Source organism: Castanea sativa, chromosome 1, assembly GCF_040712315.1.
Source record: "Castanea sativa cultivar Marrone di Chiusa Pesio chromosome 1, ASM4071231v1".
NCBI lineage: Eukaryota > Viridiplantae > Streptophyta > Magnoliopsida > Fagales > Fagaceae > Castanea > Castanea sativa.
This window is the reverse complement of record NC_134013.1, coordinates 52,581,084-52,594,992: the sequence shown is the minus strand read 5'-3', so window position 1 is coordinate 52,594,992 and position 13,909 is coordinate 52,581,084. Positions and strand designations below refer to the sequence as shown.

At 36.4% G+C, this 13,909-nt stretch overlaps 1 protein-coding gene across 1 annotated transcript; it reads left to right on the top strand.

Moving 5' to 3' along the window:
- The first annotated feature begins 747 nt into the window (after nucleotides 1-747).
- On the top strand, nucleotides 748-5,933 carry LOC142621922 (glucan endo-1,3-beta-glucosidase 2-like). Its single transcript, XM_075795297.1, has 5 exons — nucleotides 748-867; nucleotides 1,008-1,102; nucleotides 3,728-4,981; nucleotides 5,120-5,147; nucleotides 5,324-5,933. Exons 2-5 carry the CDS (start codon nucleotides 1,045-1,047, stop codon nucleotides 5,472-5,474), a joined length of 1,491 nt encoding a protein of 496 aa, XP_075651412.1. The 5' UTR covers nucleotides 748-867; nucleotides 1,008-1,044; the 3' UTR covers nucleotides 5,475-5,933.
- Nucleotides 5,934-13,909: the final 7,976 nt, after the last annotated feature.

Sequence of the window (13,909 nt, the reverse complement as noted above, 5' to 3'; positions counted from 1 at the left end):
ACTTAACTTAACTGAGGAGATACCACTTCTCGAACTACTTTTGCAAACCTATTTCACAATAATCTGCTCATGGGCTTTTAAGCTTGACATACTCACTACCATCAATTTGTCCTCAGACAGGTAAGTATCCTCAGATCAAGTCCATGGTCCAAAAATATGCCTTAAGCCTTTTATCCTTACAAAGATAATAGTGTATTTCAACCTTTTTAAAAAAAAATTATATTTAAGAAAAAAGTTAATAGATATTCTAATGACATTGATTTTAAGAAATATTTTTTAAAAAAGTTTACAAAAAAAAAAGTAACTATTTTTTAACCTATATAATTTTTATATTTCTTATAAAATAATTTCAAAACTTTTTTAGAACAATTTATTAATTTTTTTTATAAAAAAATTGTTCATTAATAAATACTTAAAAGACATCCTTTGAATCATATTTTATTAAAGTAATCGGAATTATAAAAAGAAAAAACTATTATTCCTTTTTATTTTTTTAGGTTAAAAACTATTATTCCTGGCGTAGAATAATATAATAATTGTAGCAAAAAAGAATAAGAAAGGACGATAAATATGACCGTTGAGTCCACCTGTGTCCTTTCGATGACCCTACTTGGTACCATTCATTGCTTGTCTGAACACGATGCGATCCCCTACTTTTTCAGTTTTTCGTAGTAAAAAGCACACATATTTACACACAAAGACAAATACTATAGTCTATAAAACGATGAAAGTGGTACTAACAAAACCGAAAAAGCCTGCAACGGCTATCCAAGAATCCAACAAAAAATTGCATTGGGCCTTGGGTAATCTCTCTATTCTCTCTTCAACACTGTTCTTGATTACTGCAAAAACCTTTCCACGTTGTAGGTGGGCACCACTCTGCTCTCTCTCTCTCTTTCTCTCTTATATTTCCCACACAACCTTTGCTCAACTTTACTCTCTGACTTTGGTTGTTATTCCACACTCACTCTATCTCTCTCTTCTCTTCGTTGTTGGGTTTCCTTCAGATTCTCCGGAGCCTTCTTCTTTCTCATTGAGGAATCCATGGCTGTGCTTATTCTTCTTTTTCTCTTAGCAGCTTCTGTAGTTGCGGCTGATGAAGGTGACTTTCTTTCTTTCTTTTCTCTATTGCATGCGTTCTATTTTACTTGTTTTGTGATTTTTTTTTCTCTGTTCACAGGATTTGGTTTTGGTATTAATTTTACTCAATATTGCAGTATCTCAGTTGTTTCTTAGAGTTTATAGTGCATTGATACGGTATGCACGTGTTCTCCGCTTCTCCTTGAGGTCGTAGTGTCACAAATTTAGTGACCAATGTTTAATGCGAATACACCAAAAAAGCAATAGAAAAAATGGCCTCTCACACTGTGTGTATTTGTGTTTTATTGGGGGTGGGTTGGTTCTTTCCTAGTCCAAAGGCTGTGTGTGTGTGTGTCTTCTACTCTTCTTGCTTATGAGGGTTGGTGGGTTAGAATTAAATGTGAAATAAATGAGTATAGAGTGGGAGTTGGGGGGTTTTAAATGTTACTTGGAAGTTTGGGATTACTTGATTGTTGAATCATCTTATTATGGAATGCAAGGGGACTAAGATACATAATGAAATAAAATAGCAGAAGTTTTGGAGATATATTTTTCTCAACTTGCTGAGGTGAAATTTTTTGATTTGTGTAACCTTCAACTTAAGCTGTCACAACTTTTCTTAGGCATCAATAAAAATATGTTAGGATGAAAGTTGTGTTACTGGTGTTTAAAAAAAAGAAAAGAAAAGAAGAAGAAGTTAATGTTACTGGATTTATTGCTGGGAGGTATTATCCTCAATGTCCCTTTCCTTCTTTTTGTGCATTAAAAGATGGGAGTAAAGAGGAGAGACTAGTAATATTGTTAATATCAATGTCTACTTGTCCTCCAGCTCATGGGCATTTCATCCTAATCCTAGCCCCATTTATCTTTTCGCTAGTAGTAGCGTTTGCCTTGGTTGTGTAAATAGTCAAGGGTTAGAGAATTTAGGCACTTTTGCTTGGGGCTTAGAACTTGGTGGAGTTATGGGTGCCTGTTACACTGCTTTTGTTGTCCTATTATATTGCACCTTTTGTCCATACTACCCCACGTGGGGTGCTTGGATTCATTAATATGTTTTCTTTATAATATTATCTACTATTAATTCAAATCAATAAGGGCAACTATGACATATCTGATATTTAAAAATTTAGCTCCACTTCTCTAAACAAAAAAGTTTTAACCCCACAAATGAAAAGTTCACCAGCTGGTAAATTTATCTTCTTTTTTTGTGTGGGCTTCCTAATTCCTATCTTTATGTCATTGTAATCAATCATTTTCCCTCTTTAGGGAACAAATATGACTTCATTATTCTTGCAATACTGATACTGGTTCCAACTTCCAATACAGATATGACTTCACTATTTCCTCTTGAGTTATGCAATTGTTACAAACTATCATTAACAAAGATTTCACATACCTTGATGTCTAGGCTTTCTGTAATATCATAGTTGTCAAATTTATACTGGATTTTCATAACCATGGGTAAAAATTAAAGCTTATATTCACAAGTTTATGAAATTAACATTATTTATTATTCTTTTTCAGCTTAAGCACACAAGTTTATGAAAGCATTACATCTTTCTTGTATATGGTAGTCCAATAGGAAATTATCGTTTATGAAACTGTATACCAGATAGTTTATGAAAAATTGGGTACAAAAATCATGTTGAATTTGGTCCAAGCCATTCTTCTGGGCTAAATATTAATGTTCCTTTCCTTGCTATTCACATCCCTTCATGTGCACCACAGTCATGAAGGCTTGAGAATTTTCAATTTATTAGCATTTGATCCACCAAAGTGGGATGTGTGTTCTCCTTATAATTGTCTCATTTATTAATGGATTTGGACCCATTAATTAAGGCTACTACTATTATTAGAAATTTCACAGGACCAACCCAATGAATATTCCCATAGTGGGCCCGATCCAGTCCTAAACCAAGAGTGAAACCCTTTCCCTTGGTTTCTTAACTACCCATAACCACCTACAACAACCCATGCAAAATCTATAAAAGAAAAACTTCATCTCTCTCTCTCTCTCTCTCTCTCTGTTTCTATTCTTTATAGAAGGGGTTCTTAGGTGGGGATTTGTGTGTCTTGCTCTAGTAGCAAGCAGCACAAACAAGCAAAGACATGGAAGTATTGTTGTATTGTTGATACTGTGATACAACTGTGGAATTAATCTTAAGAGGTTTATATGCTTTTGCTGTCAGCTATGACCTCCTGCTCAAAAGGGTTTTTTTTTTTTTTTTTTTTTTAATTTAAAATTTTTAATTTTTAAACCCATAGCCCCCAAATTTTCAATTTGCAAGAATCTTATTCTTGCAACAATTAGCTTGTGCTTCACCGAAACATTTGATATGTTATATGTTTTTTTCTTCTTACAAATAATAATGATGTTTAAAGAAAATCTAGTAGCATGAACTTGTCTGTTATCATTCATTTTGTGAACCCAACACTCTTCAAGTCCCAACTCTTTTGGATCTTGTAACTTAAACCTAGCATCAGTCAAATGGTACTAGCAAATATCCTCTTCAGGAAAAAAAATAAAAAAAATAAAAATAGCCTCCTCAATGTTGTTTGCATTTGCATCTGCTCATGATATGGATTACAAACTATGAAGATTTATGCTTTAGAAAATGCAAAATTATAATGGTTATTTCTTTTTCAGATGCATTTATTGGTGTGAACATAGGAACAGATCTCTCAGACATGCCTCACCCAACTCAAGTAGTAGCCCTCCTCAAAGCCCAGCAAATCCGACACATCCGCCTGTACGATGCTGACCGTGCCATGCTTCTTGCACTTGCAAACACAGGCATCCAAGTCATGATCTCTGTCCCTAATGAACAGCTACTTGGAATTGGTCAATCAAACTCCACTGCAGCTAACTGGGTCTCCCACAATGTTGTAGCACATTACCCAGTCACCAATATCACAGCCATATCCATTGGTTCTGAGGTGCTAACTACTATCCCCAATGCAGCAACAGTCCTTGTCAATGCCCTCAAGTTCATTCACTCAGCCCTTGTGGCGTCCAATCTTGATCGTCAGATAAAAGTTTCAACACCTCTTTCTTCCTCTATTATCCTGGATTCATTCCCTCCTTCCCAAGCCTTTTTTAATCGTTCATGGAATCCAGTTTTGGTACCCATGTTGAATTTCTTGCAGTCCACAGGTTCATTTCTCATGCTCAACATTTACCCTTATTATGACTATATGCAATCAAATGGTGTAATTCCTTTAGATTATGCACTCTTCAAGCCTCTCCCCCCAAATAAAGAAGCTGTCGATGCAAATACAATTCTGCATTACTCCAATGTCTTTGATGCAATGGTTGATGCAGCATACTTTGCTATGGCTTTCCTAAATTATACAAACATTCCTGTGATAGTGACAGAATCCGGCTGGCCCTCAAAAGGTGATGCAAATGAACCTGATGCAACATTAGAAAATGCTAACACTTATAACAGCAATTTGATTAGGCATGTGCTGAACAAAACTGGAACTCCCAAGCATCCCGGAATTGCTGTTAGTACCTATATTTATGAGCTCTATAATGAGGACACGAAAGCAGGGCCAGTCTCAGAGAAGAACTGGGGATTGTTTGATGCAAATGGGTCGCCCATTTACATATTACACTTGACAGGATCAGGACTGGTGTTAGCAAATGATACTACGAACCAAACTTACTGTGCAGTAAAGAATGGTGCTGATCCAAAGATGGTGCAGGCTGCATTAGATTGGGCTTGTGGAGCTGGCAAGGTGGATTGCACACCCTTGTCGCAGGGTCAATCATGCTATGAACCAGACAATGTGCTTGCACATGCAACCTATGCATTTGACAGTTACTACCATCAGATGGGGAAGGCTCCTGGGACGTGTGACTTCAAGGGGGTGGCTGCAATCACTACCACAGATCCAAGTAAGATCATGCTTGTAAAGAAGGCAGCATGTTCTATTTTTCATTTGTTTCTTTTTCATATTTTTATTTTGGTCTCAGGTCATGCGTTTTAATAATACATTTAGAAGTTCTAATAGTTCTGTTTATTCAATGATGCAGGTCATGGTACTTGTATATTTCCCGGAAGGTAAACTTCTAACTTCCTAATTACCAATCTTTTACATCTTTTAAGTTTCACCAATCTTTTACATCTTTTAAGTTTCCAATATGATTATGATTGAGGAACTATAATAATAATGTCAGTAGAGAACAGCCTAGACGAGCAATGATAAAATTTTCTTTGTTATTGATATGTGCATGCAGTGTTGGCAAGAATGGCTCCCTGGTAAATATCACAGCCCCATCTATGAATTCCACAAGTTCATATTCTTCGGGCCACAATATTCAGGGCAGTGGTTTGACAAGCATTTTCATGACGATCACGTTTCTAATATGGTGTGGAGTATTCTTGTAGATGGTGGTATTGTTGGAATCTATTGCAGCTTTCATTCAAAGTTTTGAGAACGTGCTTGGAGGAGCTTGAGATTGTTCACTTTTAGTGACGAGCTAGTTTAGAGATAGTAGTTGATTCAATTTTGTACAAAGCAAGCTAAATGGCCTGGACTGTCTTGGGCTCCATCTACATTCTTTTTTTTCCAACTGAATGATGATTCTTCCTTATATGACCGACCCATTATTATTCCTCTTAATACCCAGATTTTTACTCTTAAAAAATATTGCTTCAACTGCATCTTGTTCTCTCTGAGATTATCTTGGGAACGACTAAATCCTGTGAATTAAAGCATCTTACGCTCCTTTCTTTCCCCAAAACTGTCAACGAGGGAGAAATTGACTAGGTGTAATTTATTAATCTTTTGTACAAGGAGGAAAATTTGTCCTGACAAATGACAATAATGCAAGTTTATTTGCTTCAGCATTCATTATTTCAATTCTATCCTAATTTACCATCCCAAAAAATTATTTTATCAATTAGACTATCATTTTTCACTTCTCTTCTCATTCCAATTTTTATTTTCATATTCTACTCGTTAAAATAATATTTTTACACAATAAAATAATATATATCAAAATAACCACAAATTTTTACACCAGCCACCATCAACACCAACGCCAAAATATATCCCAAATTTGCAACAAAAATCATCTAAAAAACCAATGAAAATTACACAAACCCATCACCACGAAGGAACAAAGAAAAAACACAACAGCATCACCACCTAAAACTCACCATCACAACACCATCCACAAACCACAATCCAAAATCAACCAAAGACCCACACCATAAACCTACGAAATCAACCCACAACCCAGAAACTCAAATCGGTGAGGGGCGAGACCATTGGCGAGTTGGCGGCATGTAAGGTCAGCGGCGGTGAGATCAGCAACTTGTAAGGCAGCGGTGGTGAGAGATCGATAGCAAAACCCATCAGAATCCACCTCGCCGTGACCCACGCCGATCTCCACTACCATCACCAATCTGAGCAACCTAGAAAAATCCACCCCATCTCCACCTCGCTGTGACCTCGCAATGACCAACAAAACCCAGCAACACCGGACTTGAGAGAACCACGACCCACAGCCCACTTCAGCCATACCCACCTCTTCCTTTAAGCACCGGTCACAGAAAAAAAAAAAAAAAAAACGGATTGCAACCCACCAGAGAAAATGAACCACTGTGATGTTGGGAGGAGGATGGTGTTTGGGTTTGAAGAGAGGAGAGAGCAGACGGAGAAACAGAGAAGGAAGAGAGAGAAGAGAACATAAATAATGAAAGAGAGGAAAGAAATTTCGGGGAACAGTGAATAATTTTTTTTTTTTACAATACTGCCAAAGGTAGAATTGCACTGTAGCTTTTTTTGCAATACTTGGGATTTACAATCATTGATGCTAAGGTTTTTTGGACTTAAAATGCCAAACTCACCTTACATTTAGCATTTGCAATCTCCACTGCTGAGACTCTAAGAAAGGTTCAAATCTCTCCTATTCTCTTAAAGCATAGGAAAGATTCAAATACACAAGCCTTTTTTGGAACTCAACTGATATTTCTTAACGTGGTCGATAGATGTTCAATGTTCAAATTTTCTACTTTCCAAGTATCAAATTATCAACCAAAAAAAAAAAAAACCAAAATCATTGACCTCTTATGAGCCATTTGAATTTTAATCCTAAATAATAATTGAATGTTAAACATTTTTTAAAAAATGGAACGTTGGAGATAAAGAGTAAGGTGCACTTGACATGATATTGGGCTGATACATGGTCATTTTAGAATACATGTTGTGCCCATATCGCCTTTACTATACAAATGCACAAGAGACAAGCCAAATCCTAATGGGTATGTGGCTCTAGCATTAGGGTCATGATCTTTTGTATATATTGTTAAAGAAGCTTATATGGAAATTGACCCTTATGTACTTGTGAATTGTTGACACCAAGGTTGTTTCTTTCGCTTGAATCGGATGGTTAACATCCAATTTATGTTAGCCCAAGTTCGATTAGGGAAGATGTTGGCTAATAAATTCCTTCATATCCATTGATACCCTTGTGAGCCCTATTCTAGAAAAACTTCACCATGTTTCCGGTGCATGTTACCTCTCTCTCATAAGGGGGTGCACCCCATAAGTGTGGGGTCCACCCCCTTGTGAGGGAGAGGTAACATGCACTGGAAACATGCAATGCCTTCTCCCTATCCAGAGTAGTGTACCTATCCTCTTAGGCTCTTACCCATACCCATAGGTTTATACTGGGAAAAAAAGGTGGGTTAGGTGGACCCCTTCTTATTCCCTTTTTGTTAAGATAAATACAGATGGATGCGTATGAGGTAATCCTGGGATTAGAGGTATTATGATAACAAGGTGGGTTAGGCACAAGTGGCATAATGAGAGATAAAGAGGATAAATGCCTTTTTTTTTCTTTGAATTTTATATATTTGTAGAGAATTATGGACAATAAGATTTGCACTATAACTTGCGTTGGGATATGTGCTTCAAGAATGTCGAGTCTCAAATAGCAGTTAACATGAATATTTATAAAGAAATGCTATATCCACAATATTTTCATAACAAATCTTAAGTAGTAATTTGCTATTGACTTATTGGTTCTAATATAAACCCATCACTTAAATTACTTTTTGGCCTATCAATAGCAACTAATAGCAATCTGCCAATTAGACTTGTTGTGAAAGTGTTGTGAAAATACTATAGACATAACATTTTTGATATTTTTAACCCATTTATCTTTCCCTTGACCATATGCTTTAATTTGTAAAGAGTTAGTGAATTGAAAATGGATGATGGTCCCTTAACATGCATATTATGAAGTAGAGGTGGCAAAATCTAACACGAACCGCAAACTTGACACGATTAACTCGTTTATAAACAGGTCATGGGTTGAGGCTATATGGGTTCGAGTCATATTCGAGTTAATACGGCTAACTCGTTTAATAACCAGGTTGGGTTCGTGTTCAGTATGTGAACCCGTCTGACCTGTTTGACACATTTAGTTTATAAAGTTATTAGTTATTTTGATATTATTACTTAATTTATGGTTGTTTTTATTTGTTTATTATTATATTTATAGTTCCAATTGTATTTTAATTTTATATACAAGGGAATTGGTAAAGATTATATTGGCTAAGTATGACCTATTAATTAAATAGATTATAAAACGGATCATTTGTATTGACTTTTACACAACTTTTTAATTAAACGAGTTAAATGTGTCGGGTCGGATTGACCTATTTAATAAACAGATCGTGATCGGGTTGAGGATTCTTGATACGTTTAATAAATAGGTCTGGTTTAGGTTAACCGATATAGCCGAACACTCATGACTTGACACAACACGAACTCAACTCGCGAACACAAATAGCCACCCCTATTATGAAGCCAACTAATGTGCTGACCTTTTGTCTAGAAGGTAAGAGAACAACATAATCCCTACTTTTTTTTTTATTTTGGACTCAAAAGCGATAGCAACATAAGGCAATTAAGGAATATGATCCGTACCATTCGTTTTTCTAACATGTTTTGTAACACTAATTTTTTTTGGACTATGTTTTGTATTGCCCAATATATATAATCTCCATTGAGAGAGAGAGAGAACATGTTTGGAGAAACATGAATGAAGCAAAACCTTTTCCACTTCCAAATACCTGGCCCGTTCATGAATCCAACAAAGAAGAGGTCAACACATATTGGGCCGCTTACATACCCGGATTCAAAATTCCAACCTGGACAACCCGCAAAAAAGACTTTCGGGTCCGCTGAGTATGAAAGTAATTATGGCGAACATCGTGGTTGATTAAATTATGGCATTTCCTCAAACCCTAATTTCCTCTCTCTCTCTCTCTCTCTCTCTCTCTCTCTCTCCCCATATATAAATCAACTACCATCCTTCTTGTCTTCACAAACCCCTGAAAACTAGATCTGAGCCTTTAAAACTTCTTTCAATATTTTACCTGTTTATTTTGATTTTGAATTCGTTGAAATTGTTTTTCATGTTATTTGGAATTGCATCAACACTATGATTCTCCGTGCTCAATCAATAGCAATTGGGAATACGAAGGGATGCGAAATCAAAAAATCGCAAGGGTACCTCTGGACTGGCAGATTCAATTATCTCAGTGAATTCTCGCCATTTCTCGAGGTTCCACACTTCTTCTTCATTCCCAGTTAATTCTCAAATAACTGTCTATTGCTTCTTGTTTTTGTTATTGTTAGTCGTGGTAGTTGCTCGATGATGATTTTATTTATGCTTTAACCACACCGAAAAAAGAGAGTTTGAGAGTTTGGATTTGATTCTCTCTTTGGTATAAGGCAATGGGAAAAATACTTTGCTTGTTGTGCTTGGTGGGTGCCTAATGATTCTTTTTTCTATGATTAAGAGGTTAGGTTGCTGCCTCTTTTTTCATAGAGAGAAGAAGAAGGCTCTGTCAAGCATTTCAAGTGGGTTCCCTTGGCTTATATTTTAGAGGGTTTCTAATTCTACCGCTTTCATCTTCTCTCATGTGGAAAAACTTTGGCCTTTGAACTGAGAGCAACGAAACGATGCCTACATTTTTTTTATAACTAAATCTATATATTTTGGGTATGTATGAATGAATTAGTATTTGATTATATTCAAGTTGATATTTTGTGCCTACAATGGGTTGTAGGAAGAGAGTGCAAATAGCCTTCTCTTTTAGATTTGAAAACTTCCTTTGCCACCACCATTGCACAGCTATGATGTGTAACCATCGTATAGTTGTGACATTAATGTTTTTGATTTATTTATTTATTTTTAATATTATCATAATTTAAAATTACGAAATATATGACATTATCTTAATTTCATTATTTTCTTAAGCAATGTAATGTTGTGATCTTGGATTAAGGTTATATTAATGTAAAATTACAATAACCTGATATTATGGTGTAACTGAAGAACCAAAAGAGAGCTAATAAAATACCCAATTTGTGAAAGTTGGGATGGTACTACTTTAAGAAGCATGGACATGGTACAACAGTATGACCTGGGTACTGAATCTTAAATAAAGTGTGTATTGTATTAGTGTTTCAAACATTGCAGCAAAAACCTCCACCCGGGGCCATCTTAAATTTCACTAACATTCTCTAAGGTTTGGGCAAATACCAACTAGGTTCAAGACATTTCAAAATTAACCAGTTTGGTCCTTAAAAGACACTTGTTACCCTCTGTTAATGTCTCTATCCTTTACCATGATTCTGTCCTCCTATTTTCCCCTTCTCTCCTTTTTTTCAATCATCCCAATCTCTTTAACCTCATATCAGCTGTGACCACCCAATTTTACCCGCTTAAATCCTTAAACAAAAACCCAAATCCAAAAATCCCATAGCAAACCCACCATCACATCACAACCCACCACCACCCTTATTGCAAATCAACTCTATATCAGAACCCACTACCACCATATTGCCAAAAACCACCACCGGCCACAAAACCTAGCCAAACCTATAGCAACAAAATCTAAATCGTCCAACAAAACCCAAATCCCAAAAATCCATAACAAACCTACTGCCACATCAAAAGCCACCACCAGCCCCGCTACAAATCCACCCGAACCACCCCTACTTTCCCTCTATAACCTCAAATCTACTGCTACCACCATCAGCCATAAAACCCAACCAAAACCTTGCATCAAAATCCAAATCCAAAAAACCTATAGCAACTATTAGCTCATCGGAACTCACAACCACCTCTACTACAAATCCACCTCATACTGGAACCCAACACCACCACTGAAAACCATTGTTGACCACAACCCAAAGGAAAAAAAATAAAAAAACCCCCCAAAAGCCCACAACAAATCAACCACACATCAGAGCCCATCATTACCAAAAAACTAACAACAAACCAAAACCCACCACCAGAAACGCAACACCACTGCAAAAACAACCACACAGCCACCAAACCTACGCACCATTGAGAAGAAGAGAGTCATGGACGAGAGAGAGAAATAGAGGGTTGACAGGGAGGAGAGTGGGGCGGTTTGGAGAGAGAGAGAGAGAGAAGTATGAGGAAGAAGAGAGGAAACGGAGAGATAGAGAAAGACATGATTGAGGGAAAAAAAGAAAAGAAAAAAAAGAGAAAAGAGTAACGAAGGGTTAGTAGGGTTAGGGTTTATTTTGTCTTTAAGGACCAAATTGGTTACTTAAAAATATTTTGGACCTAACTGTTATTAACCTAAACCTCAAGGGTGTTTATTGGAATTGACCTTATATTTTAACCTGGTCGGATACAGATATGATCCATGTTGCTTGGCATCTATTAAGTGTAGAGGACTGATTGAACTTGCATTCCACAAATGTCGACGCTCTACGTAAGAGCATTAGTATTGGTGGTGTAAAAAAACTATATTGCTATTTTTAGCACAATCAAATACCAAAATGTGGATACATTGGTGGAGCCAAAGCCATATTTCTTGGCTCCACAACTATAGTAAATAGTTGTGCACTGTAGCTTGTGTAAAAAAAAAATATTATTAAATTGTTGTGTTCACATTACTTCTTAATAGAAAAATCTCTTTTTCTTTTCGTTTATTCTCATTTCCCGTTGCCCTCTCTCTCTTCTTCTTTTTCCTCCCTTCACCTTTGTCGATTTGTTGACCCATAGACCCATCTCCCAAACCCATCTAGCCGAGACCCTATCTTCCCAGACTCATCTCACCGAGACCTCATCTCCCCAGACCAATTTTGCAAAGCCCCATCTCCCCAGACCTATCTCTTTCTCTCTTTGCTCAAATCGAAGTTTGGGTGATTAGGTTTTTTTGTGTGTTTGGTTGATTTTTGCTCAGATAGGAATTTGGGTGTTTGATTTTTTTTCCCCTTACGTGGGTTTGGTGGCTGTGGTGGTGGTGATGGTGGTGGTTTGAGTTTTTATTTTTTAGGTTTGTTTGTGGGTTTGGTTGTGACTATGGTTTGTGGTTGAAATAGTGGTTGTGTTGGTGGTGGTTTGATAGCTATGGTTGTTGTGAGCATCAGGTTCTGCTAGATGCAGGACCCTCAACTTATTTGTTGGTGGGCTTTACTCTCAATCTCACTTATGAGACTCCAACCCAAGCTTGGGTGCTTCCTACCAGGTCTCACACTCTCCAGTTTTCCACTCTTCACTCTCTATCCAGTACCAGTTGCTTCACCCTTTTTTTTCCTCCCAAAATTTCTCAACCTCCTTTTTTAATGGTCTTTACCTCCTTTTATATGCATGAGTGAGTGGGGTTGCCATCGTTTTATTCCCACTCACTCACGTGTTCCCAATTCTCTCAGAATCCTAAGGGATTCTTATGTAAGCAGAGGATTCCTTTAAAACTTGTTCTAGACACCGGTTTGGGCTCGGTAATGGATTCTTTCTCAATGCTTAGTTCTCAGTTACCGACTGCTCCCGGATTGAATGTCTAGGCCCTCCAAGTGCTTGGCTAATGGTCGGGCCTAATGCTAAGATCTCTTAGGTGGTCCTTTTGTTGTTCCCCGGGCTCATTATCCTTAATGGGCCTTGGGTCTTATGTCGGCCCTTATTCATATGGTTGGCCCAATCCTCTGAGCCTGGTCCACCTATAGTTGTGATTGCCGTGGTTTTGGTGGTTGTGGCTGTGTTGGGTGGTGGTTTTTTTTTTTCCTTGCTGTGGTTGAGGTTGTTGTTGGTGGAGATGATTGTGGCTGGTTGAAAAGTTTTTGTGATGAATATTTTTTATTTTATTTTAATGAATTTTTATATTATTTTAATCAAATAGCTAAAAATATAGATATGTTGATGTTGGATGTATTGTAAAGTGAGAAGGTAAAATAGATAAAATAGTTTTTTATGAAGTCATATTCCTAAATTTATGGCTTCACTAATGTGGATGCTCTAATAAAATTAGATTTTAGAATAGTTTAAGCATATTCTCTTTTTGATAAAATCACATGCTATTTCTAATTAAATTTGATGTGATCAAATTAATATAAGGATAAATATTTTTCTAAGGATGGGATTTGCCCACCATTCTTTGAAATTAATATAAAAATACAATTTTCATTGCTCAAAATACTTGCAATGATCGGCTATACACATTCTTCAATAAAAATGTAGATTGTTTTCAATGAGCGTCTATGCACTTTCTTCAATAATAATGTCTTAGTTTTTAAGAAAAATCTGGAGGTCAATATTTGGTGAACCTTGTGTTGTGTTGTTTTTTTTTTATTTAGGGTTGTTTGGTAGTGTATTTAAATTAATAATTTTTAGTATTTAAACAACATTACACGTTTTAAAAAAAAAAAAAAAACAGTACACGTAGTTTTACATATTTTTTCACCAACACTTATCTCTAATAAATACAAACAATGTTAGTAGAACAACATTACTAAATTAACCCTTAGCATTGTTGACAATATTACT